The sequence below is a fragment of the Telopea speciosissima genome, chromosome 10 (genome assembly GCF_018873765.1).
Source record: "Telopea speciosissima isolate NSW1024214 ecotype Mountain lineage chromosome 10, Tspe_v1, whole genome shotgun sequence".
In the NCBI taxonomy this organism is placed as follows: domain Eukaryota; kingdom Viridiplantae; phylum Streptophyta; class Magnoliopsida; order Proteales; family Proteaceae; genus Telopea; species Telopea speciosissima.
Window position 1 is genome coordinate 21,122,379 of NC_057925.1, and position 26,217 is coordinate 21,148,595.

A 26,217-nucleotide genomic window follows, 5' to 3' on the forward strand; every position below is an offset into this window, starting at 1 on the left:
CATGTGAGATATTGAATATTGCTATCGTGTACTATAATTGGTCTATCATGTGCCGTGTTGTGCTGGTATTTGGGTACTAGATGGTATGGGATGTGATACACACGGAATACCTCTCGACACTATAGTACCATATAGTATCTTGCGGTTAGGGTTATGTTCCCCTGGCTACAACCTTATCAATAGGGGTTTAGGTATTGGGTAATTAGGGCTTTCCTGCTTGCTTGTGGAGGTGAGAGAGGCCAGACTAGGGTTGATCATTGGTTTTCGAGGTTTGCCAGATGGGTGGTTTGCGATGCCATTATCTAAGCGGGCTCCATGATGTTTCCCAAGTTGTTGTAGTAGCATGTACCTAGTGACTTAGACATGATTGCTAGATGGTTAAATAAAATTGCAGATGATGGTTTTGCGGCGAGCTCCGAGGCTCATGCTTCTGAGTATGACTTCATTGGTGCCGAGGACCTGGAGTCGGTGACCGAGGATTACGACGACGGATGTCCGTGTGATGACTGTGCCTATGGGGCACATTGATTGAGGAATCTTATTCTTTTTTATTCTTTTTTGTTTCCACCATGATTTGTATAAACTTTATATAGTTATACTTTTGTTAGTTATGTGACGATCATTTGGATAAACTGTTAAGTACTGTAATATTTATCATCAATCGAATGAACATCTTGTAACTATGATAAACGCTTTCGCCCTCTTTTAATTTACATTATGAATTGTAATGTTTTTCCCTTCTGCACTCCGATATGTGATATTTGTATTGAATAGATTGTGATCTGAGCTACTGCATCGAGGTCCTGATGGTTTTGTAGGATGACATGTGTCGTCCTAGTCATACCCCATGTTTATTATTAGTATTATTTCCCTGGTTGGGATGAAGGTGTGACAGTAGTTCTATTAGTTCTTTGATTAGTGGAGACCATTGGTGCCATGATCTCCTGAGTTGGTCGTTCCCTCCCAATGTTTGGCTGTTGAGAAAGTTCCAATTGTGCAGTCTAATGATCTTAGAGGGGAGTCGTTTTGTCCCTATACTAGGAATGGTAAGTTATCTACTCATTTAGTTGTGGATTATCGTGTCAAGAATAATCATAGTACCCGGACTCGATTTGCTTATAGGAGAATATGGAAACTTGTATAGAAATTGCTAATTCATCCTAGGTTTAAGATATTTTTGTGGAAGGTTTTGATTGATGGTATTTCCACCAATGATAAGTTGGGAGGTTTTGTTGATGGAATTGTTCTTGTTTGTCCACTATTTAAATTAGAGGAGACTTTATGGCTTTTATTTCTCTCTTGCATCTTGTCAAAACATGTGAGGATGGCGCGGCCGTTGGGTTTGCATACAGATTCCCTTTCGGCTTCTTCTCTTACTAATCTTTTTGAATCCATGGTATATGCTCCTTCCTTCCTTCCCTCCCATCGCCAAGTCTAGATTTCTCAATATTACTGCAATTACAATGTATTTATTCTGCAATGTTTGAAATAAGTGTGTTTTCCAAAAGATTACTCCATCCCCTTTGGCTTTGCTTGGTGTTGCAGCTGGCATTAGTAAAAGGATTCCAGAGAATTGAGTACTTGTGTGGATAGTGCTGAGATTGTGAGGTGGATTCTGCTGGGAATGAAGGTTGGTTGGCCTTGGGATTTTTTCCAGGTCTAATTATTATCTATCTCCTCTTTGACTCTGAAGATATGTTATTGTAATTTGTAAAGACCCTTCTGTAACTTTTTGTAGCTTGCAGAGTTGCTTCTAAGACTATTTAGGACTAGGACATCTAATGTAGTGTATGTTAAGGTTCATGAATTTATCTTTTAGTAAAATTATTACTACACATGTACTTGATCTATTTTGGGTTTTCCAAACATCCTCCCTATATGCAAAGTAGGTGCTTTCTTCACCTCTATTTTATGGTTTCTGATGGCCAACCTACCATGGATGGTGATATACGAGGGTCTAACCACCTGCCAACAAAACTCAAATTGAAATTATCCAATTAATGGTCAATCCGAAAGCTCATATTTAAGGTTCCCAAAAGATGGTTTCATGAGGGCTTGCACCAGAAACCGGAAACACTTTCTATAGATCAAGCTCATTCCATTGTTTCAGATTTGTTGCAGAATGTGGTCTAAAAGGGAAAGGGTTCTGCCAGTTTCATTTCCTGCCAGATTTGCATATGGCTTTGGAAAATCTGGAGAAAGAGACTGATATTTAATAAATAAAAATTGGTCATCCAGGACACACCAGGCTCTCCGGGGGCATTTGTGCTGTGTCCATAGGAATATTTCATTTTGACAACAGAGAATCCCTTCTTGCAAAAGTGTAAGGAAAATAGGAGCAAACCACATTTTTTACCTTTTGTTAAACAGCAAGTTCATGGTTGGGTGATTCAGGTTTTCAGAAACTGTTCCACTTCATTAGGGTAATGTCACATTGCACGTATTAACAATTACTAGGAACTTCTGAATCCTGAATTCATCATCAATAAGCACATCTAGAAAGTTCAGAGCTTTTGAGGGCACTGGGGAAGGAATGATTTTGAGATTGATGTTGAGGGAGAGAGAGAGAGGGGGGGGGGGGGGTTAAGTTGTAGAGGTCCCTGGGCACAGCCACATGTGTTCCTAAAAAAACATAAGATGAGAATCCTTCCTAACATAACTGCAAGACATGGCAATCATTTGGTTAAGTGGGATGACAAAGATAATCCATATGAATAATGATAATGGTTTCCCAAATTTGATCACACAGAATCAAACTCGGATTCGGTCAAGGTTTCTGTGATGCATATGTACCCAATACTGTGCGGGCTCGCTTGTTAAGCAGGGTGCCACACTCCCAAGTTTTTTTTTTGGCTGGGGGGGGGGGGGAAGAAGCCATGTTTGTCATAAGCATTGTAACACAATTGGTTTATGGAAAGACCCTCACTGACAGCAATGCTGTTTAATTTGAGCTTAACCATCCATGCAAGAATATACACCACTTTTGAGGAAACAGTAGACTCATTGTTATGAGAACCTAATGACAAGAAAAGAAAAAAACCATAGGATCTATCCATGCGATGAAGAGTATGTCCATTAACAATCTATAACAACATAACAAAGAAACAAGACATGTGAGATGAGAATATCTATGGAAAGTAGACGGGCCAATTGAAATAGTAAGATTCGCGCAGGTCCTTGTCCATGTATTGGTTCCACTGCAACAAGAAAAACATTATTTATGGATCAATAATCAACCACTCAGTAGAAACAGCCAACTAGTGAGAAAGCTACAACTCCCAAATACAAGAGACGAAACCTACAAACTTATTAGACATTTCAGTATGTTATTGTTAAGAAACTCATCATGAGAAATTACTGAGCAGTGGATCTACAGGCCCAAGTAAAACAATCAATAATGGGAAACTAGAACCTTCGATCTCACAACCCAAATGATGAGAGGATTATCAGTTGGGAGCACTTACCTTGAACTTATAGGGCTCTCTTTTCTCCAGTGCTTTCTTCCAGTGGTGCTGCTCAAACAACATTGCCTTATCATGCCAGCTGAAGACAGAAGCATTGTGTAAGGCAAGAAGAGGAGAAAAAGTGAATAGCGGCTGGTGGTATTTGGCACGGTCATAATGATAAGACACAAGGGAACAAGATGGACACATGAATGCATGTATGTGTATATAGATGTTAGTTTTGGAAGAAAAGGAATGTTTTCAAATCAGTTCCTAGTAAATAGTATATAGGTTAAGCTTATCCGTCTATTTTCAAACAAAGTTCATCTTAAACAGATTAAATACAAACATATCACTTACTATTAAGAAGTGTATTCATTGATACAGTTCCACTTAAGAGCATCTAGTTACATGCCTAGGTGCACCAATGGAAATAGGGTGTCATAATGACATTAAGACCATGTATTAGGCAAATGAATGCATTGGCATTGGCATATAACAGAAACACTGTTATGAACCAAAATAATAAAACATACAATCACTTCCCTCAAGTGGTCTTATGAAAATACTGTTAAAAAACAGGAAAGAAAATGAGATTACTTTTCAAATCTTCACACATCTTAATGGAAGTCAAATTGGCGAACAGTATGTATAGAGAATCATGAGATATAAGGTCACGAGGATATGAAGCCTGAAGGTTAACCTAATGTTTTTAACCATCCAAAATATAATTGTACCCATTGCATCAATGACTTCATAAACAAAAGGATGCATGCGCATCAAGCAATTATGCATATGAAAAAGCTCCCTGCATCCATGGTTAAATGAATCGTCCTTCCATTACGCAGTTTGTTGCATTAAATGGCTCATATAGGGATAGTTCAAGAACATGTGATTTATTTTTAAACCACATCCAAAAGTGTGATGAGGAAAAGGAAAACTTGATGTACTGCAGAAGTTAGTCAGACACTCAGAATACTTCTGGTTTCCTAAAGTAGTGAGAATAACTATCCACATAAAAAGGGGTCCATCCAAAGGGTATAGACTCTTAAGGCTTGTTGCCATGAGTTCAAGCATTTGTTGGTGAAATGAAATTCATGAATATAGGTAAATCCAAGTATCGCAATGTGGAACCATACTTAGAAAAAGATTTTGAAGATCTAACTAAAGAACCATCTGTCAATGTTATATCCTTCCCTGCCATACCCAAATACCCAAAGGAATAAAATCCATAAACTCTTACTGGACCTACTCCAAGCACAAGGTAGAATGCCCTTCAAAAGGTTTTACTGCTGGTAGAAGCCTGTAGGTATGTCAATCACTGACAGAATCAAGGGTACCACGATAAACTACTTGAATGCAAGATATCCGAAACTCATTTTTGCCTGTGAGTGACACAAACTACATTCTCTCTCTAGACTCTTATGGTCTAAACCAGTGGTTAGATGCCATATTACCTCATCTCTCAGCATTATAAAATAGTGGGATAATACACAACATTACATTCAAATAATAACAACACTGTGAGAACTTTCCATAACAGTTATGTAACATTGTAGACATTCTTGAATTGTTGACTCCCACTAAGGCATCTCCAAGTGAAAAACTGGCCTCACTAGAAATCCTAACCACTTTAACAATTTCAATGTTAGTAAAAAAGACACCATAGACAACAAGACAACTTCTAATTCTTTACCGTACAGTATTTCTTACTATTATTGATTAATATACCTCTGGCTGGTAGGATTTCAAACAATCAAGAGTTTCTTAACAATTACAACACCCTAGTCCAGTATCAAAATTTTGCATACTAAACAAGTACTTATCTAGACAACAAATGAAAACTTCTACCCATCTCTGCAATGTTGTTTGAATCCAGCACTCACAAAACGAAAGGGATTTAAAAGTCCCGGAAACCTTTCAAAGTAATTAATTAAATAGATAAAGAAAAATAATTGCAGAAAGATGAACCCTAGGATTCAGCCGGATTCTGGATTGGAGGAGAAGTTGAGGGAATGAGTGAGGAGCTTACTTTTGCTGATTGGAGAGCTGCCACATGTAGGGATCGAAAAAGGTGAGAGCAGAGAAAGCAGCCGATCCGATCCATATATTCAGGAATCGTTCTGGATCGGTATGTGGAACCCCTGGGTCTCCTCGGTAAGCGCTGCCAAAAAACCTCTCCATTTTCTTTCTCTCGCGTCTGCGGGTGCGCAATCCTCTGCAAACAAACTAGCGTCTTCTTTATCCAAAGCAATTCGGCTCTTATTTTCCGCTAATTTAAATTCCCAATCTACCCTTTATTTAACATCATGTAGGAAGCGGCGAAACAGTAGGATTTAGGATATTGAGAAGGGTGAAAAAAGGAAACTTGATTTTGAAAGACGGTGACTATTTTTTTTTTCTTTTTTTCCCTGAGGTCTCTATCTTAATGAGACTAGAGAGAGAGAGAGAGAGAGAGAGAGAGAGAGGGTAGGTGGAGGTGACATTGATCATCAATTGTAGGGTTATCTCCTGCTGATCTCTGCTACATTCTGTTGAAATTTTGAGCTTGGAATCACAATTGAGGTTTCCTTCATTTTCAATCCGCCAATCGACTCCGCCCTCTTTGTCAGTTCGTGAATCTGCGTTCTAAGATCGAGTTTGAAGGCAATTGGAGTTCTTCTAATTCGACGCTAGGGTTACGGCCGACGTGGGAGACGACTACTCTAATATCTGGCAATAAAGGTATGCTTCATCTGCGTTTTTTAGTCTGCGATTAAGGTTAAGACACACCCTGTCTGTGCTGTAGGATTAAATTGACTAATATCTTCTGCGCTATTTTCATTGCGAGGATGTTGTAGATCAACTGCTTTTGGGGGGATCTTGAATTGTTTTTTCATGGCATTGGCTGCTTCAAATCATTCCTCTGGAGAACCCGACTCAGGTGCTGGTTGCTCTTGTTTAGAAATTGTATCTTCTGCTCCTCGCTCTTGCTTGACCAAGAAGAAGACTGTGGATGCTAAAATTAAATTCTCTTGAATGCATTAATTACCTTAAGTAATTTTATCTGGCTGTTTGTGCTGGAAGAGAAATTGCTCTTGAAGCTTTCAATACCGGCAATTTATTTTTTCATGAGCACCTTAAACTAGACAATGGTTTTGGCTTATGCGTTTCCTCTGGGTTCTTGGTGTCTAACATCATTTTTGATAGGAAGTATACCATTTTAATAAGTTTATTATTCTATTTAGGAGTTCTCAGAAGATTATCTCAATAATAATTTTTTACCATTAGGAGAAAGAAATTAGTTCTTCCAATGTCCCTAGGTCTTTAGTTTTAAATTTCCTGTATATTTCATTAATTTAATTTTCTTTATAGACTGGTTCACCTAAATCTGCTATCTTAGCCTGGGCACCTAATAGAGCCACACTTGGGAAGTTTAAAATGCATACCAAAGTTGAGTCCCTGTTGTTATCGTTTAACGTGGGAACTAATAATGGCATTGCTTTAGGATATGCATTTTCTAATAATTTTTTTTCACTTGGCAATTGACATTACTTAAGAGACATACATAAGCTTTGCATTCTCGAGGTCCGTATTTGATTGATGGTATGGAAGATATATGGTTCTATGTGATGAAACCATGAAAATAGCAACTAAAAACAATCTGAATCCAAATCTTTGCATTGCAATCCAGGATTCAATACATCCATCTATATTTTAGAAATTGAAGCTTGGATTTTAATGCAAGATTGAGAATCCAGGATTTCATGCGAAACACACTATTTACAGTTTAACTATGATTCCAAAATGCAGGTACAGGACATGGACTGTTACAGATTTTTAAAATATATTTTTAGATATACTATTAGATACTATTATTATAAAAACCAATTTTACACATTATACTAGAGGGGTCAAACAAAGTAGAAGTATCCATCCCGCCCAAATTAGTGCGTTTTCTTTCATAGCTCTACAAAAGAAGATTGGAAATAGGAGTTCATATGAGATTCCAAAATAAGAATTTTGCAATAGGGTTCATTGCTTGTGTGTGGGTGTGTGTAGAGAGAGAGAGAGTTTCTCAAGTTATTTCAAAATAGGTAAAAATTGTGAAATTAGGGTTAGGGTTTGATGGTAGGTTTAGGTCAACTTTATGTAGGGGAGTCTATCAGTGAAGGTTACATTAAGTTTTAATGGTTGGAAGTGTGCTGGAATGAATTGACAGCAAAGTTAGGTTTAGGGTTTGGGTTTTTGAAAAGAGAGAAATTGCTGAGTTGTAGGGTTAGGATGGTCAGATGAGGACCAAACTTTGATCGAGTTTCTCAATAGGTGAGAGGAGAATTAGATCCAAATATGGGTTGTGAGACAGTGAGCTTCCTTCCGTTAAGTTGATCTTTTCTCCTTCTTGGTTTATCCTCTATTTTTCCGGATAGTTTTTGTCTCCCTTTTGGCTTTCATTGAGTGGAAAATCCCTGGTTCTAACCTGGGGGGGGGGTTGATTTACTTACCTTCCTCAACCCAGAAGTGCAGGGCAGAATTGATGGTTAAATACGGCTGGGTGATGTTTAGGTCTTGGGAAAATTGAAAACAAAAAGAAACTTAGGGTTGGGCTGTGAGAGGATTAGAAGAAGAATTGTTGTGGATGGAGATGATTCAAACTCACTGTTGTTGCAGAGATCCCTTGGCAGCAGCTTGTTTGAAGATGAAAACTTTAATAAAAGATCAGAACTTGAAGGAGAGCTTCAAAGAACCACCCGGGCTTCACACCGCCAGTTGTCGATTGGAGCAAACACCAATCCCACTAGCCTTGATCAGACACAAGACAAAACTCCAATGGAAGAGACAAGTTGCAGCGGCAGCTTAGAATAAATTTTCAAAAAGTGAGGTCTGAAGAGAGTCCCCACGATTTTTTATTATTTATAATGGCCAGAACGCCTGCTGTCCTAATCAGCCTAGGAGTCTAAAAGCTCCTAGCTGACTCTAATTACAAATCACAACCTCTTTCAAAATCGTGGAGAGTTGTGGTCCCAAATATACTTTACAAGTAATTAAAAGGTAGGTGACTCAAGTCAATTAATTTGAACTTGTTCTGGACCAGTTCAATTTAAAACACTGAAACATGAAAATAAACTAAATGTATAAGCTAATCCCGTATGTAACTGTTAGAAGTTATGTGATTAGGGTAGTTTGGGAACTAGCCTTTTGTCTAATTGCCCTATTGTGTATTTTCTATTTTTTATCCTTTTTACCTTTTACCTCCCCTCCCTAGGGAGGTGTATGTAATTCTCTCATTCCTATTAATGAAGTAATATAGGTGTGGAGAGATTACTCTCACATACAAGTCATTAGAATCGAAATACTCTCTCTTCTTCTTCCTTCTTCAACCGATTCTCCTTCTTCTACTTACATTCTTAACCTAAAAATCAACTTGGTATCAGAGCTTTAGGTTTGAGAGTTGTGTTCAGTCCCTTGTTCCTATTTTTCTTCTCTTTGAAATCCTTGTGCCCTAGGATTTCAAGGAGGAGACTTCTATGTAAAACCATTTGTTGGAGAAGCATGAAATAGGCCGTATATAGCCTATCTAGTCATTTGAAGTTGCTACTTGAGATGTATTGAAGGTCTGTTGAAGATTTGACACTTACCAAGCCATAGTTGTCATGGCGTCCTGGCGCTGGAGAGGGCTGCATGGCGACCTACGCCATGGCGACCCTCTTTGATTTCTTCCTCCTGACTCTCTTTCCCTCTTCGATTTCTTCTTCTGTCTTCGATTTCTTCTTCCCTCTTTGATTTCTTCTTTCCCTCTTCAATTTCTTTCGATTTCTTCTTGATTTCTTCTTCTGTCTTCTTTCCCTCTTGATTTCTTCTTCCTGTCTTCTTTCCCTCTTCGATTTCTTTCGATTTCTTCTTTCCCTCTTCGATTTCTTCTTCGATTTCTGAATTTTCTTCTTAAAACTTGAGAAACAATAGAAAAAATAAAACATGGCTTGAGTATACATCTATTAACACATTAAAAATAGAGAAAATAAAAAATAAAACATGAGTCGACATGCTCGCCATGGCGTTGCCATGGCGGGCGACATGTCGATATATCGGCGTGACACCCCTCCACCGACTTGGATCGCCGTGACGCCGTGACAACTACTTACCAAGCTGCTGCAAGGATTACCGCCAGGCTTAAGTTGCAGGTTCTCTATCTCTCTCTCTCGGCATGTATTTGGATCTTGGACTGGGTTACTAGAATTGCCTAAAGGTGTCTCTCTTGCCTCATATGCCTTCCCTTGTTGATAGACCTCCATTTGAGAGCACAACTCTTTTTCGTGGAACCTCTGTTTCTGTCCAGGTACAGCTGAGAATGGTTGGTCTCTTTTTTTCTTGCATTTGAAATGCAATATGTGGATTCTCTTGTTGAAGAATGGTTATGAGCAGCTTGTGTGAAGTCCTTGAGCTTGTTTGAGCTGATATTTCTTCCTTGAAAGTGTTCTATTGAAGTTTTTCCTCAAGTTATATGTGTTTTCTACCTTGCTGAAATTCGAATCTGGTGTTGGGTTCTATATTTGGGTTGAGTGTGTACTCCCCATTTGTCTTTGCCAGTCTTGTTTATGGTCAAGTGTTATTCTCCTTACCATATGGCTGATTCAATCACATCTGAACTTGGTTCGGCTGATTCACAGCCTACCCCAATTCCTCAACTTGTTTATGAGAGCTCTCACCTCCAGATCTCTATTGTGAAGCTTGATAGTACCAATTACTTGGACTGGTCACACTCAGTGAAGCTTTCCCTTAGGAGGAAAGGGAAGCTTGGGTATATTACAGGTGCTATTAAAGCCCCAGAGGTTGGTTCTCCTGGCTATGATAAATGGGAGACCGAAAATTCCACAGTGATGACTTGGCTAATCTTTTCTATGAAGCCCGAGATTGGGAGAAGATTTATGCAGAAAGAAACTACCAAGGCAATTTGGGATAGTGTCTCCCAGACATTTGATAGGATAGGTAACTTTGTCAAGGTCTATCAGCTTCACCAAAAAATTAATTCGATGGGGGCAGGGTGACAGAACCATTTCTGAGTACTACAATGCTTATATTAGTCTCTTGGAGGAGTATGACCACTACAGGGACCTTTAGTTGACCAATCCAGAGGATGAGGTAAAGGTATATCACATTTTTGAAAAGGAGCGTATCTTCACCTTACTTGGTGGCCTGAACCAAGATTATGAACCAATCAGACTCTAAATTTTAGGCTGGTCCCCTCTTCCATCCCTTGATGAGGTTTGTAGTTACTTACAGAGTGAGGAGACTCGGCGTGTTGCTATGGATCCACCACTAGCATCATCCCTTGAGAGATCAGCTCTCAGTTCTTTCCATGACACCCGTGGTGGTAGTAGGGGCCTAATTGTGGGGAAGACGAAGTAGTGGAGACCAGTGGTACTAGTGGAGTAGGCAGAGATAGGTTCAAATGTGATCATTGTGGGCGATCTGGACATACTAAGGATAGGTACTGGACTCTTCATGGTAGTCTCCCTGGTACACGACGTGGTACTCGTGGTGGTCATAGAGGGGGAGCTTGAGCACACTCTGTAATGACTGAGGCGGGTACTACACAAGATGACTCTACTCTAGTAGATGCAGTGGTTCGCCGAGTCATGTCACAGTTGAGCATTTCATCTACACCTACAGTAGCCAGCTCCTCTTCATCTTCAACTTTGCAGGTCTCCACCTCAGCTTCTACTATAGCCCAGTCTTGGGTCATTAACTAGTTGAGATTTAGGTTAAGGAAGCAAGGGAGAAATGAGGAAGATGTTGGAGAAGGAGGAAGGAGGAAGAAGGAGGAGACAAGAGAGGGAAGGAGACATAAAAAGATAACATACATAAATTGGCAACTAGTCCAAAGTCTAGTTCCTAAACTACCCCTGTTACATATCTACTATCAACTCTAACACTCCCCCTCTACCTGGAGAATATATATCATGCATTCCCAGCTTGCTTAAAAGGGTACTAAACTAAGGAGAGGCAAGGGCTTTGGTGAGGATATCCGCCAACTGATCACCAGTCTTCACAAAAGGAGTACAAATGCAGCCAGAGTCTATCTTCTCCTTGATGAAGTGTCTATCAACCTCTATGTGCTTAGTTTGGTAATGTTGAACAGGATTGTGGGCAATACTGATGGCAGCCTTGTTGTCACAATAGAGTCTCATAGGGCCTTCAGTGTCAAATCCCAGTTCCTGAACAAGTCTTTTCAACCATATGAGTTCACATACTCCATTAACCATAACTCTAAATTCTGCCTCTACGCTGGATCTTGCTACAACATGCTGCTTTTTGCTCCTTCATGCCAAATTACCCCCCATAAAGGTACAATAGCCGGAGGTAGATCTCCTGTCTGGAATGGAGCCAGCCCAATCTGCATCAGTGAAACCTTCCACTTTCAAGTGGTTGTGTCTGGCATACAATAGTCCTTTCCTTGGGGAAGACTTCAAATACCTGAGAATGCGATACACGGCGTCCAAGTGGCCACTCTTGGGAGTATGCATGAATTGGCTCACTACTCCCACTGCATAGGAGATATCTGGGTGTGTCATAGCAAGATAGATAAGCTTCCCCACTAGCCTTTGGTACTTTCCCGCATCAACAAGAGAAGGACTACAATCTTCTCCTAGTTTATGATTTTGCTCAATAGGGGAATTGGCTGGTTTGCAGCCCAACATTCCTGTCTCTGTTAACAAATTAAGAACAAACTTCCGTTGGCATATGTTGATTCCTTTCTTGGTCCTTGATACTTTAATTCCTATGAAGTACTTCAAGGGGCCCAAATGTTTAATCTCAAACTGTTGTGCCAAGTAGCTCTTCAGGTTACTTATCTTAGCTATATCATCTCCTGTGACTACAATATCATCAACATAGACAATGAGGGCTATAATGGTACCATTGCCCCGCTTGGTAAAGAGAGTGTGATCAGCTTAGCTCTAGGAATATCCATTCTTCAGAATAGCCTGCCAAAAGCGCTTAAACCATGCCTTTGGTGACTGTTTGAGACCATATAGTGCCTTCTTGAGGAGGCACACTTTCCCTTCAGCTGAAGGCATTTTGAAGCCTGGTGGGGTTTGCATATATACTTCCTCTTCCAAGTTGCCATGAAGAAAGGCATTCTTCACATCCAACTGATATAATGGCCAATCTATATTGGCAGCTAATGACAAAAGAACTCTGATTGAGTTGTGTTTGGCCACAAGAGCAAATGTCTACTGATAGTCAATTCCATAGACTTGACTGTATCCCTTGGCCACCAACCTTGCTTTGTATCTCTCAACCTTGCCATCAGATTTGTACTTGATTGTGTAGACCCATCTGCATCCAACCGGGACACGTCCCTTGGGAAGATCCACCAGTTGCCAAGTACCATTCTTCTCAAGTGCCATCATTTCCTCAGACATAGCTTGTCTCCACTTTGGATCAGATATAGCATCAATAACATTCTTGGGAATAGAAGCAGTAGAGAGGGCAGCAATAAAGGCAAGACCTGTAGGAGAAAGAGCATCATAGGAAACAAACTGGGCTATAGGATTAGTACAAGTTCTTTTCCCTTTTCAAACAGCAATAGGAAGGTCTAAATCACATGGAGGAGAAAGAGGGATATCACCTGATTGAGAAGGGTGAATCTCAGGATGTGGATCTGGATCCAAAGAGGACTCTTGGTAGGTCTTCTTTCCTTCATTATGCAAGCCTTCACCTCTTTTGTATGTAATGTGGTAATCCTTCTCCTTACTAGGACCACTGTCAGTCCTATCAACAGACTTTCCAATGTCAAGCATAAAGGGAGAGATAGGTAGAGGTAATGAAGAAAATCAGCAGCCTGTTCATTTCCACAATTCTCCCTTTGAAGAGGATACTGAGATGGGGCAAAGAAAGGTACAGACTCAAGGAAGGTGACATCTTTAGAGATGAAGCACCTGCGAGAAGATGGGTGATAACACCTGTAACCTTTGGTAGTAGGAAGGTAGCCAAGAAAAAGGCACTTGAGGGCTTTGGGATCAAGTTTAGTGTGATGTGATTTGTTAACGTGCACATAACAAACACAACCAAAGATTTTAGGAGGAAGAGTGAAAGCAGAAACCTATGGAGATAAGACTTCTAAGGGAGATTTGAAAGCAAGAAGTTTGGTTGGCATGCGATTGATGAGAAAAAAAGCAGTGAGAGAGCAGCAGACCAGAAGGTCTTGGGAACATGCATGCCAAACAAGAGACTACGGGTGACCTCCAATAAATGGCGATTTTTCCTCTCAACAACCCCATTTTGTTGGGGTGTGTCAACACACGCTAGTTGATGGAGAATTCCATTATTAGTAAAGAAGGCTTGGAGGCCACTAAACATATATTCTCCCCCTTTATCAGACCGAACAATTTTGATACGAGTATCAAATTGAGTAAGAATCATTTGATAAAAATTCTGAAATGCCTCACAAACATCACTCTTTTGTTTCATAAGAACAGTCCAAGTAGCACGAGAAAAATCATCAACAAAAGACACAAAGTAACGAAAGCCAAATAAAGAGGTAGTGGGGGAAGGTCCCCAAACATCAGTATGTATAATATGGAAAGGAGCAGCAGTTCTATTACCATGATATGAATAAGAGGAACGAAAATGTTTGGCAAACATATATGGTTCACATTGAAAGACATGAGAAGAAGCAACAGAAGAAAATAAGTGAGGCAAATGTTTCCTTATTACAACAAAAGATGGATGGCCAAGACGCCGATGCCATAACATAACAGACTCCACAGAACTACTATCATCACGTCCACACACATAGGACTGAGCTGTGGGTAAAACAGGGTAAAAAAAGTAAAGGCCTTTCTCCTCACGTCCACTACCAATAATCCTCTTCGTCACCAAATCCTGAAAAAGACAGTGAGAAGGAAAAAAGGTGACACAACAATTTTGAGATTTAGTCAAGTGACTCACAGATAAAAGGTTAACTGTAAGGTTAGGAACATGAAGAACTGAAGTAAGGGAAATAGATGAGGTAACAGGTATACTACCTTTACCAGATATGGAGGAAAGGGAGCCATCAGCTATCCTAACTTTATCCTTACCAGAGCAAATGGTATAGGAATCATAATTATAGGATGTACCAGTCATGTGGTCAGTGGCACCAGAGTCAATGACCCAAGACTGAGCTGCAGTAGAAGCTGTGGTAGAGACCTGCAAGGCTGAGGACGATGATGAGCTGGCCACAGTAGGTGTAGGAGATGTGCTCAACTGGGATATAATCCGACGGACTGTATTTACCAAAGCGGGATCATCTTGTGTAGCATCTGCCTCAGTCATCACGGAGTGAGCCCGAGCTCCCCCTCTACGACCACCACGACCACGTGTGCTAGGAGGACGACCATGAAGAGACCAATACCCATCCTTGGTGTACCCAGTTCTCCCACAGTGATCACATTTAAACCTGTCTCTCCCAACTCCACTAGCACCAACTGTCTCCACTGCACTGGCTGCCTCACAGTTAGGCCCTTGGCCTCTACCACCTCCACGGGTGTCTCGGAAAGAATTGGAATTGAGGGTTGACCTCTCATGAGATGATGCTGGTGTTGGGTCCATAGTAACACGCCGAGTCTCCTCACTCTGTAAGTAATTGCAGACCTCACTAAGAGATGGAAGAGGAGACCGGCCTGAAAGTTGGAGTCTGGTGGGCTCATAGTCAAGGTTCAGACCACCAAGTAAAGAGAAGTCCCGCTCCTATTCAAGGGTCTGATACACATTTTCTTCATCCTCTGGGTTGGTCAAATGGAGATCTCTGTAGTGGTCATACTCCTCCAAAAGACAAAGAAAGACATTGTAGTACTCAGAGGTAGTTCTGTCCCCTTGCCTCATGGAGTGAATCTTTTGGTGAAGCTGATAGACCTTGGCAGAGTCACCCACTCTGTCAAAGGTCTGAGAGACACTGTCCCGATGGCCTTGGCAGTCTCCTTTCTTATAAATCTTCTCCCAATCTCGGGCTTTATGGAGAAGATCAATCATGTCATGACTGTAGAGTTTTTGGTCTCCCATTTCTCATAAGTAGGCGCACTAGGCTTTGGGGCTTTAATAGCACCTGTAATGTACCCAAGTTTCCTTTTGCTCCTAAGGGAAAGCTTCACCGAATGTGACCAGTCCAAGTAATTAGTGCCATCAAGTTTCACAAAGGAAATCGGTAAAGGTGTGCTTTTATAGACCAACTAAGGGGCTGTGGGAGAAGGTTGGGAAGGAATAGGCTGTGAATCAGCCGCACCAAGCCCAGAAGTCTCAGATTCAGCCATCTTAACAATACCTTAGGATATCGATTCAAGTGGGGACTCCACACTCTACCCAAATAGGGATTGCAACAAAAGCAGAAAAAATCTAGCAAGTAAAACAAAGGAAAGAGCTTCACCCTAGCATCCACCAAGGGATAACATCAATTGAAACAAGCTTAAGCACCTCACACAAGCTGATTCTAAGCATTTCTCAACCAAGACAGCAACACTTGGCAGTCCAAATGCAAGAGGAACAGACAAACTGCAGTCTCGATATTACCTGGGCAGGAAAAGAGACCCCACAAAAAGGAGCACTGCTCAAACAGGGTTGTCAAGCTGCAAAGGGACCAGATGGGATGAAAAGAGCACCCTTAGGCGATCCTATTGAGCCATTCAAGGTGAAACTCAGGCCAGAGAGAGAGAACCAGAACTTCAAGTCGGAAGTCGGCGGTAATTGTTAGAGTAGTGGAATGGCTTAAAACTTCACAAGAGCTTTAACAAAGCTCAAAGAGCATCTTCAAACATCTGAGTAGGTTATTTCCAACCTATTTCATGCTCTTATACCAGATTTTTTACATTGGTGACTTCTGCTTGAAACCCTTTGAACCCTAGGATTCCCAAGAGAAGAAAAAGAATAGAAGAAAGAGGCTAAATACGACTCTCAAACCAACTGCTCTGATACCAAGTTGAGATTTAGGTTAAGGATGTAAGGGAGAAAGGAGGAAGATGTTGGAGAAAAAGGAGGAAGGAGGAGACAAGAGAGGGAAGGAGAGTGTATTTCGGTGGAATGTTGTGTGTTGGAGAGACTTCTTCAACACTTCTATATTACTTCAATAGAACTACTAAAAGTATTACATCCACCTCCTTGGGGAGGTAAAAGGTAAAAAGACATAAAAAGATAAAATACATAAAAAGGCAACTAGTCAAAAGTCTAGTTCCTAAACCACCCCTGTTACATTTCTACTATAAACTCTAACATAACTCTGGTGTCACTGACCACATGACTGGTACATCCTATAATTATGATTCCTATACCATTTGCTCTGGTAAGGATAAGGTTAGGGTAGCTGATGGCTCCCTTTCCTCCATCTCTGGTAAGGGCAGTATCCCTGTTACATCATCTATTTCTCTTACTTCTGTTCTTCATGTCCCTAACCTTACCCTTAATCTTCTATCTGTGAGTCATTTGACTAAATCTCTGAACTGTTGTGTCACCTTTTTTCCTTCTTATTGTCTTTTTTTAGGATTTGGTGTCGAAGAGGATTATTGGTAGTGGACGTGAGGAGAAAGGCCTTTACTTTTTTGAACCTTTTTTGCCCACAGCTCAGTCCTATGTGTGTGGACGTAATGATAATAGTTCTGTGGTGTCTGTTATGTTATGGCATCGTCGTCTTGGCCATCCATCTTTTGTTGTAATAAGGAAACAATTACCTCACTTATTTTCTTCTATTGCTTATTCTCATGTTTTTCAATGTGAACCATGTATGTTTGCCAAACACTATCATTCTTCTTATCCATATCATGGTAATAGAACTTCTGCTCCTTTCCATATTGTGCATATTGATGTTTAGGGACCTTCCCCTACTACTTTATTTGACTATCGTTACTTTGTGTCATTTGTTGATGATTTTTCTCGAGCTACTTAGACTGTTCTTATGAAGCATAAAAGTGATGTTTGTGATGCATTTCAGAATTTTTATCAGATGATCCTCTAATAATGGCATTATCCATCAGCTAGCATGTATTGACACACCCCAACAAAATAGGGTTGCTGAGAGGAAAAATCGCCATTTATTGGAGGTCACCCGTAGTCTCTTGTTTGGTATGCATGTTCCCAAGACCTTTTGGTCTACAACTCTTCTCACTACTTTCTTTCTCATTAATCGCATGCCTACCAAACTTCTTGATTTCAAATCTCCCTTAGAAATCTTATTTCTACAGGTTTTTGCTTTCTCTCTCCCTCCTAAAGTCTTTGGCTATTTTTGTTATGTGCATGTTAACAAATTCCATTTCACTAAACTTGATCCCAAAGCTCTCAAGTGTCTCTTTCTTGGGTACTCTTCTACTACCAAAGGTTACAAGTGCTATCACCCCTCTTCTCGCAGGTGCCTAATCTCCAAAGATGTCACCTTCCTTGAGTCTGTCCCTTTCTTTGCACCTTCTCAGCATCCTCTTCAGGGAGAGAATTGTGGAAGTGAACAGGCTGTTGATTTCCTTCATTATCCTCTACCTATCTCTCCCTTTATGCTTGATATTGGAAAGCACAGGACTGTGGATGTGGATGTGAATACAGAATTGGTTGTTGAAAGTGGTTTTGGTAAGAAGGATTACCACATTAAATATAAAAGAGGTGAGGAAAGAAGACCTACCAAGAGTCATCTTTGGATCCAGATCCACATCCTGAGACTCATTCTCCTCAATCAGGTGACATCCCTTCTCCTCCATTTGTCTTAGACCTTCCTATTGCTGTTAGAAAAGGGAAAAGAGCTTGTACTAATCCTATAGCCTAGTTTGTTTCCTATGATTCTCTTTCTCCTACAGGTCTTGCCTTTATTGCCGCTCTCTCTACTGCTTCTATTCCCAGGAATGTTACTGATGCTATGTCTGACCCAAAGTGGAGACAAGCTATGTCTGAGGAGATCATAGTTATCAAGGCGGGAAAGCAACCATGGCATTTTAGAGGGTCAAAATTCAAGGCAACACCGCCATGGCGTCCAAGGCGACCAAGGAGCCTGGACGCCATGGTGACGCCTTAATAACTATGGAGCCTGGACGCCATGGTGACGCCTTAATAACTATGGAGGAGATGATGGCACTTGAGAAGAATGGTACTTGGCAATTGGTGGATCTTCCTAGGGGACGTGTCCCAGTTGGATGCAGATGGGTCTACACAATCAAGTATAAATCTGATGGTACTGTTGACAGATACAAAGCAAGGTTGGTGGCCAAGGGGTACAATCAAGTTTAAGGAATTGACTATCAAGAGACATTTGCTCCTGTGGCTAAGTACAACTCTATAAGAGTCTTTTTATCATTGGTTGCCAATAAAGATTGGCCATTATATCAGTTAGATGTGAAGAATGCCTTTCTTCATGGAGACTTGGAAGAGGAAGTGTACATGCAAACCCACCAGGCTTCAAAGTATCTTCAGTTGAAGGGAAAGTGTGCCTCCTCAAGAAGGCACTGTATGGCCTCAAACAGTCACCAAAGGCATGGTTTGAGCGCTTCCGGCAGGCTATTCTGAAGAATGGATATTCCCAGAGCCAAGCGGATCATACTCTCTTTACCAAGTGGGGCAATGATACCATCATAGCCCTTATTGTCTATGTTGATGATATTGTGGTCACTAGAGATGATCTAACTGAGATTTACTTAGCTCAACAGTTTGAAATCAAAGATTTGGGTCCCTTGAAATATTTCTTAGGAATTGAAGTATCGAGGACCAAGAGAAGAATCAACATATGTCAACGAAAGTTTGCTCTTGATTTGTTGACAGAGACAGGGATGCTAGGCTGCAAACCAGCAAATTCTCCTATTGAGCAAAATCACAAACTAGGAGAAGATTGTGGTCCTTCTCTTGTTGATGCAGGAAAGTACCAAAGGCTAGTGGGGAAGCTTATCTATCTCTCTCTATGACACGCCCAGATATCTCTTATGCAGTGGGAGTTGTGAGTCAATTCATGCATGCCCCCAAGAGTGGCCACTTGGATGCTGTGTATCGCATTCTCAGATATTTGAAGTCTTCTCCAGGGAAATGACTGTTGTATGCATAGCACAATCACCTGAGAGTGGAAGGTTTCACTGATGCCAATTGGGTTGGATCCATTACAGACAGGAGATCTACCTCCGGCTGTTGTACCTTTGTAGGAGGTAATTTGGTTACATGCAGAAGCAAAAAATAGCATGTTGTAGCTAGATCCAGCGCAGAGGCAAAATTTAGAGCTATGGCTCATGGAGTGTGTGAGCTTATATGTTTGAAAAGACTTGTTCAAGATCTAGGATTTGACACTGAAGGCCCAATGAGACTCTACTGTGATAACAAGGCAGCCATCACTATTGCCCACAATCCATTGCAACATGACCGGACCAAGCACGTTGAAGTGGATCGACACTTTATCAAGGAAAAGAATGACTCTGGTTGCATTTGTACTCCTTTTGTGAAGACTGGTGATCAACTGACGCATATCTTCACCAAGGCTCTTTCCTCTATTCAGTTTGGCACTTTCCTATGCAAGCTGGGAATGCATGACATTTATTCTCCGGCTTGAGGGGGAGTGTTAGAAGTTATGTGATAAGGGTAGTTTGGGAACTAGCCTTTTGTCTAGTTGCCCTATTGTGTATTTTCTATTTTTTTATCCTTTTTACCTTTTACCTCCCTAGGGAGGTGTATGTAATTCTCTCATTCCTATTAATGAAGTAATATTGGTGCAGAGATTACTCTCACATACAAGTCATTAGAATCGAAATACTCTCTCTTCTTCTCTCTTGACTCCTCCTTCCTCTCCTGTCTTCTTCTTCCTTCTTCAACCTATTCTCCTTCTACTTACATTGTTAACCTACAAAGCAACTGTAACCTAATTACCCATACTTTAGGAACATAAAAGTGACCTATTACATTGGAAACCGATGGTTTTAAAGCCCCAACATGTACATAACCCAACTCTAGACTTATTACTAAGCAAAGAAGCCCAGTTTGGTGATAAATCTTAAAAGACCAAAGGATTTTGAGATTCAAAAGTGTTGCCTTTTCATTAAGGTATCCGTATAGATTTATACAAGAGCTGAGTGGAGAGTTTGAACTCCACCAGAATTGCTGAGTGATTTACAAGATAAACACAAGTGAGAGACGTCAGGGAAGTTATGGGTGAGTGGTTCCTTTAGTTATGGAAACCAGTGTATACAAGATAATCACAAGGTAGAGGCGTTAGGGGTTTCTTAGAGATTGGTTGTTGACCAATTCTTTGACAGGTGTCAATCTGTTATTACCCCCCCTCAAACCAATGGGATTTTCAATCACGGTGAGTTGGTCTCTTAAGAATTTTAATCTGGGAGTTGTGAGACCCTTTGTAAAAAGGTCTGCAACCTGATCCAATGTGGAGATATACCGAACTTGCATGTCCTTTCGAGTGACACGATCACGTACAGAATGGTAGTCCACCTCTATGTGCTTTGTGCGTGCATGGAAGACAGGATTGGAAGCAAGGCTCGTTGCACCGATGTTATCGCACCAAAGCGTTGGTGGTGTATCAATACAGATACATAAGTCTTTGAGCAGAGTACGGATCCATGAAAGTTCAGCTGCAGTAATAGCAAGAGCTCGGTATTCAGATTTTGTACTTGAACGAGACACCACTGGTTGTTTCTTTGCAGCCCAGGAGATTAGGTTTTGACCCAAATAGATACAATAACCCGTGATGGAGCGTTTGTCATCTACATCGCCGGCCCAATCGGCATCTGAATAAGCTGTAAGTGGTGAAAGTATTCCCTTAGGTATGAACAAACCATGGTTGATTGTGCCCTTCAGATATCTTAAAATTCTTTTGACTGCTTCCCAATGGGTAGTACGAGGTTTGTGCATGTGTTGGCATACCTGATTTACAGAGTAAGTGATATCTGGCCTGGTAAACGACAAGTACTATAGTGAACCCATTGTACTACGAAACAGAGTCACATCGGGCATAGGATCACCATCATGTGCTGATAATTTTGCACCTGTTGCAACTGGTGAGGCCATGGGCTTTGCGTTGGCCATTTTTGTGCGATGTAGAATATCAGAAATAAATTTGGATTGATTGAGATAAATACCCGTATGATCTTGATGAGCATGAATACTCAAAAAATAGTGTAATTTACCGAGATCTTTCATTGCAAATTGGGTACCAAGTTGTTGAAGAAGGGACTGCATTGTTGTTGCCGAATTGCCGGTGACCAGTATATCATCTACATATAGTAGAAGATATATCAAAATGTCATTATGATTGTAAATGAAGAGAGATGAGTCAGCAGTGGAGGCTGTGAAACCGATTCCAAGGAGAAATGTGGTGAACCTATTGAACCAAGCTTGGGGTGCTTGTTTAAGGCCATATATAGCTTTGTGTAAGCGGCAGACTTGATTGGGATATTGAGAATCAACGAATCCCTGTGGCTGGGCCATAAACACCTCTTCATTTAGATAACCATGTAGGAAGGCATTGTCCACATCTAATTGTTTGATTTGCCAATTTCTGCTTACTGCAATGGATAATACGGTACGAACTGTGGTGGGCTTGACCACAGGACTGAAGGTATCTTCATAATCAACTCTGGCATGTTGATGATAGCCTTTCGCCACCAAACGGGCTTTGATACCATAAAAGACCAAAGGATTTTGAGATTCAAAAGTGTTGCCTTTTCATTGAGGTATCCGTATAGATTTATACAAGAGCAGAGTGGAGAGTTTGAACTCCACCAGAATTGCTGAGTGATTTACAAGATAAACACAAGTGAGAGACGTCAGGGAAGTTATGGGTGAGTGGTTCCTTTAGTTAAGGAAACCAGTGTATACAAGATAATCACAAGGTAGAGGCGTTAGGGGTTTCTTAGAGATTGGTTGTTGACCAATTCTTTGACAGGTGTCAATCTGTTATTAAATCTGCATTAGAAGGTTTCAAACTATGAGAGAGAGAGAGAGAGAGAGAGAGAGTGCCACAGTCATAGATGCAGGTAATGCTCCAACCAAATCTAAATTTTCATTCCAAAACTCTATTCTCCATCGCATGGTATAAAATCTCGCGATATATCGGCGATATATCGCCATATTTCTTAAATCTCGACATGTCCGAGATACGAAACACTTTCGAAACAAAAAAATACAATATCTCGTCGATATATCGTGGATCTCACGATATATCGCAAGATCTCACGATATATCGCGAGATATTGAAAAAGTGACAAATAGTGTCACACTAAGGCCCCTTTTATACCATATTTCGAGCTCTTGGTCGATATTTCACGAGAGCTGTGAAATCAATTTTTCTCTCTTCTTCCTCATTTTTGCTTTTCTTCCTCCCTTCCAAGCTTCATCCAAGCATTGTTGAAGCTCCTTGTCGCAGGGAAGACGTCGGAGGGTCATCTAAGCTCATCATCCAAGCCTATTTTCATTATTTAAGGTAAATTCTATTTCTCTAAAACTATTTTTTAAAAAAACTTTGTACAAATGTTGTTGGATGTTGATGATATTAATATATGTTAGACACCGAGAGATCGATCTGACCTCACGTTGTCGAAAATTTTTCCCATATGTATTTTTTTATTTTTTGTTTTAAAAATTCATTTTCCTACAACTAAAATAGGAAATAATTAGGGGTAATATGACTTAGATGGTAATGAATTAAATATATGTTAGACACCAATGGCCGATCTACGGCTTCACGATGTCGGATTTATTTTTCTGTTCTTAAATAATTCTTTTAATTTTCGAAAATTAAGAAAAATATATAAAAATTAAAAAATAGAAATAAATAAGGAAAAATATGAGTTTTAAGTTTAAAAATAATGAAAAATATGAAAGTTATTTCTATATGTTTTGAGATGCATTACATGTATATTATGTTTACTAATTTTTGGTTTTGTTGTGTTAGGTCATACTTATATTAACATTATATATAAAAATTGGTTTTAATTATGTGAAAAATATAAGGGTTAGGGAAAAATATTAAATAACTATACAAATGTATTAGTAATCTAAAAGTGTCAATTGAAGTGCATCTACATTAAGTTTTTTAATTATTTGTGTTACTTACATTACGATAAACAAGTATCATTATGGTGGATTGTGATAGACAACGTGCGAAGGGCAAGCAAAAGGTGGGGAAAGTAGTCAACAAAGGGGCGGAGGGAACAAAGAGAGAGAGGGAACAAGAGAGACCACCAAGCCGATGGGGGTGACATTGCATGGTTATGGTACTCTATTGATGGGGATAAGAGAAAATCTATATGTAACTATATGTCATGCAATTTATGGGAGGTGGGTCCGTAGACTTAAACAACATCATTTGGAGGATCTAAAGATGTTGTAGGTTGTCATATGGTCCCTACGAAGTAGCTGGGAGATTGGTGATAGTTTGAGGGGAAGAAAGAAGAGGAAGGTGACAAGCAAAGGATAAGAGAATAACTTGAGGATACAGTGAGGAGTTCGATGGGAGGAGGAAGGCGATACAATGATGATGATGATGATGATGATGATGACTCCTCACGATGATGATGATGACATTACGATGCACGATGACATACAAAAGCAGAGGAGGAGGGATTTTAGTGATTTGTTTCAAGAGTAGAGTAAGTTTTCAAGATGATCAATAGACAAAAAGTAGGGGGTAGTGGAGGGTGGCGGGTTTGGAGGTCCTAGAACTTTGAATCCTTTTAAAAGATCCAAAGTGTGAGGCAGCCCCAGCACCTCTACTAGTACCGTACACCATCAACATCGATCCTAAATTGCATAAGAAGAAAGGAAGCGATCGACCCCGAGAATCGAAGGAGCGTGGAAGGGGATGAAGGGATTGGTTAAAGAATCGATAGCTAAGTGGATGCTATACTATACCATCCAAGTGAAACTCTTTGCATAAGGCCCCCATTATGATATCGTGATGGATACCATTGCAGAGGCGCCCAGGATTCAAGGGCCCCACCCCATATGAGGTAATGAATGTTTATCTACCTCAACAAAAGAGTGAGATTGATGAGTACATTAGTGAGATGAGGAATATGTGGGAGACATATGGGGTGACTATAATGGCAGATGGATGGACTAGGCCTATAAGAAAGTCCATCATCAATTTCATGGTTTATTGTGATGGGAGGGACGGTGTTCCTCAATCTGTGGATGCATCAAAGAGATAAAGGATGCAAAATATATTTACTGCATTGTTAAAGGAAGTAGTGGAAAAAGATGTAGGTATTGAGAATGTTGTCCAGATTATGCAGACTGATGGAAGTAACTTCAGTGGCGGTGAGAAGATGATGAACAATAGTAAAGTACCGGCTTTTCCTCAGACTCCTTGTGTAGCCCATTGTTGACTTAATGCTAAAAGATATGGGAAAGTTAAAGTTGGTGAAGACTGTGGTTGAAAGTGCGAGCAAGTCACCAACTTTGTATACAACCACTCTTATGCGCTCAATTTATTGAGGGAAAATGTGGGGTGACTTGGTTAGCCTGGCATCACAAGATTTGCCACCAACTACATTGCTCTCAAAAGCATTGAGATAAAGAAGGTCGGCCGAGAAGCATGTTTGCTTCGAGGAGTGGTTTGAATGGAAGGGTTCCAAGGCGCAAATGGGAGGGAAGCGCGAACAACGATGTCATCCGAGGACTTACGGACCAAACTAAGCAAAGTGGTGAAAGTTTTAGAGCCGTAGTTAAAGTTCTACATGTTGCGACTCGCTCTGAAGGGCCCAACCATGCCAGTCCTATATCTTTGCAATAGACTTGATGAAAGATAGTGTCTATAGTGTGGCTCCTCGAGTAACACTTCTTAGATATCATAAATGCTCGTGGGAGAATCAACTTATGCATCCACCATGCATAAGGTCGTGAGTAAATTTGTTTTATGTTTACTAATTCATAGTTTTATTATTTACTAATTACTATGCATTCAATGACAATACCTCTATTTTATATTTCATATTTGCATACTACTTGAACCCTAAGTATCGATATAACAATAGGCTTGGGTTGGAAACTCAATTTATTGATCTTTGTGAAACAAGTAGTGAAGAAGTTGGAGCCGGATGGTGCGACTCTAGCAATTTGCAACAATGAAGTGAGTTCATTTGGAAACTTCGACTTATTGATGCTTTCAAATAAGTAGTGAAGAAGTACTTACTAATTTTCCACGTAGGTGTAGATCAAGGTATTTAGGGATGCATGGGAAGTTTTGGAGCGCGAGGTCTGCGATCTGAGCGAGAGCACGTGGTGATCTTTGGTAATTCTTTTAAGTTTTAAATTACATATGTATTGAAATTTGAAAGTTGAAAGTTGAAACAACATTTGACACATGTTTTTTGTTGTAAACTTGTAATGCGTTGAATGGCGGGTGTTGTATGGGGAATCGGTGAAAACTTAAGAAGAATAGCAATTAAAGTCCTTGCCCAAATATGTTACGCATCCGGTTGTGAGAGGCTGGAGTACCTTGCGCTCATCCGCTCCAAAGCGCAGCAATTGGGGTCTCAACGTTATCGGCGTACTGGTGTATTTGCGCTGACTTGAGGTCAAAGCGCAACACATACGCGTAGGACATGAGGACGAGGAGGCACCATTGATCTAGGCGACATCTTTCAAGTTGACTCGGACGATGAGGACCCTGTTGTGGATTGGGTGAGGATAGAGGTGAGCCGGTGTTGGATGAGGAGGGAGGTAGGCCCGACCCCGTAGATAACCACGAGATTGGTGCTTATGTGGGCGAGTATATGGTGAGATACATGCAAGGGAAGCCTCACGTACCATTCTAGCCCAGCTGGTGGCAATGTTGCGATGATGAAGCGAGTCAAGT

At 40.5% G+C, this 26,217-nt stretch overlaps 2 protein-coding genes and 1 long non-coding RNA gene across 4 annotated transcripts in view; 1 reads left to right on the top strand and 2 right to left on the bottom strand.

Annotated features, from left to right (window-relative positions):
• Positions 1 to 2,952: 2,952 nt before the first annotated feature.
• LOC122641559 lies at positions 2,953 to 5,651 on the bottom strand. Its single transcript, XM_043834833.1, has 3 exons — positions 5,476 to 5,651; positions 3,465 to 3,543; positions 2,953 to 3,197 (listed from the first exon to the last, which is right to left on the bottom strand). Exons 1-3 carry the CDS (start codon positions 5,625 to 5,627, stop codon positions 3,129 to 3,131), a joined length of 300 nt encoding a protein of 99 aa, XP_043690768.1. The 5' UTR covers positions 5,628 to 5,651; the 3' UTR covers positions 2,953 to 3,128.
• A 347-nt stretch (positions 5,652 to 5,998) lies between these two features.
• LOC122641885 overlaps positions 5,999 to 26,217 on the top strand; it is a 31,132-nt gene continuing 10,913 nt past the window's right edge. Inside the window, exons 1-2 of one of the 2 annotated variants that reach the window (XM_043835206.1) lie at positions 5,999 to 6,167; positions 6,284 to 6,366. In XM_043835206.1, the coding sequence (XP_043691141.1) occupies positions 6,321 to 6,366 (46 nt within the window). In that variant the 5' untranslated portion in view covers positions 5,999 to 6,167; positions 6,284 to 6,320. Of the gene's footprint in view, positions 6,168 to 6,218; positions 6,367 to 26,217 lie in introns of those variants that run through there. The other variant, XM_043835205.1, reaches the window with a different exon arrangement.
• LOC122641886 lies at positions 6,321 to 6,567 on the bottom strand. The gene is made up of 2 exons (XR_006329982.1): positions 6,434 to 6,567; positions 6,321 to 6,396 (listed from the first exon to the last, which is right to left on the bottom strand). It is a non-coding gene; the product is annotated as an uncharacterized LOC122641886 (long non-coding RNA).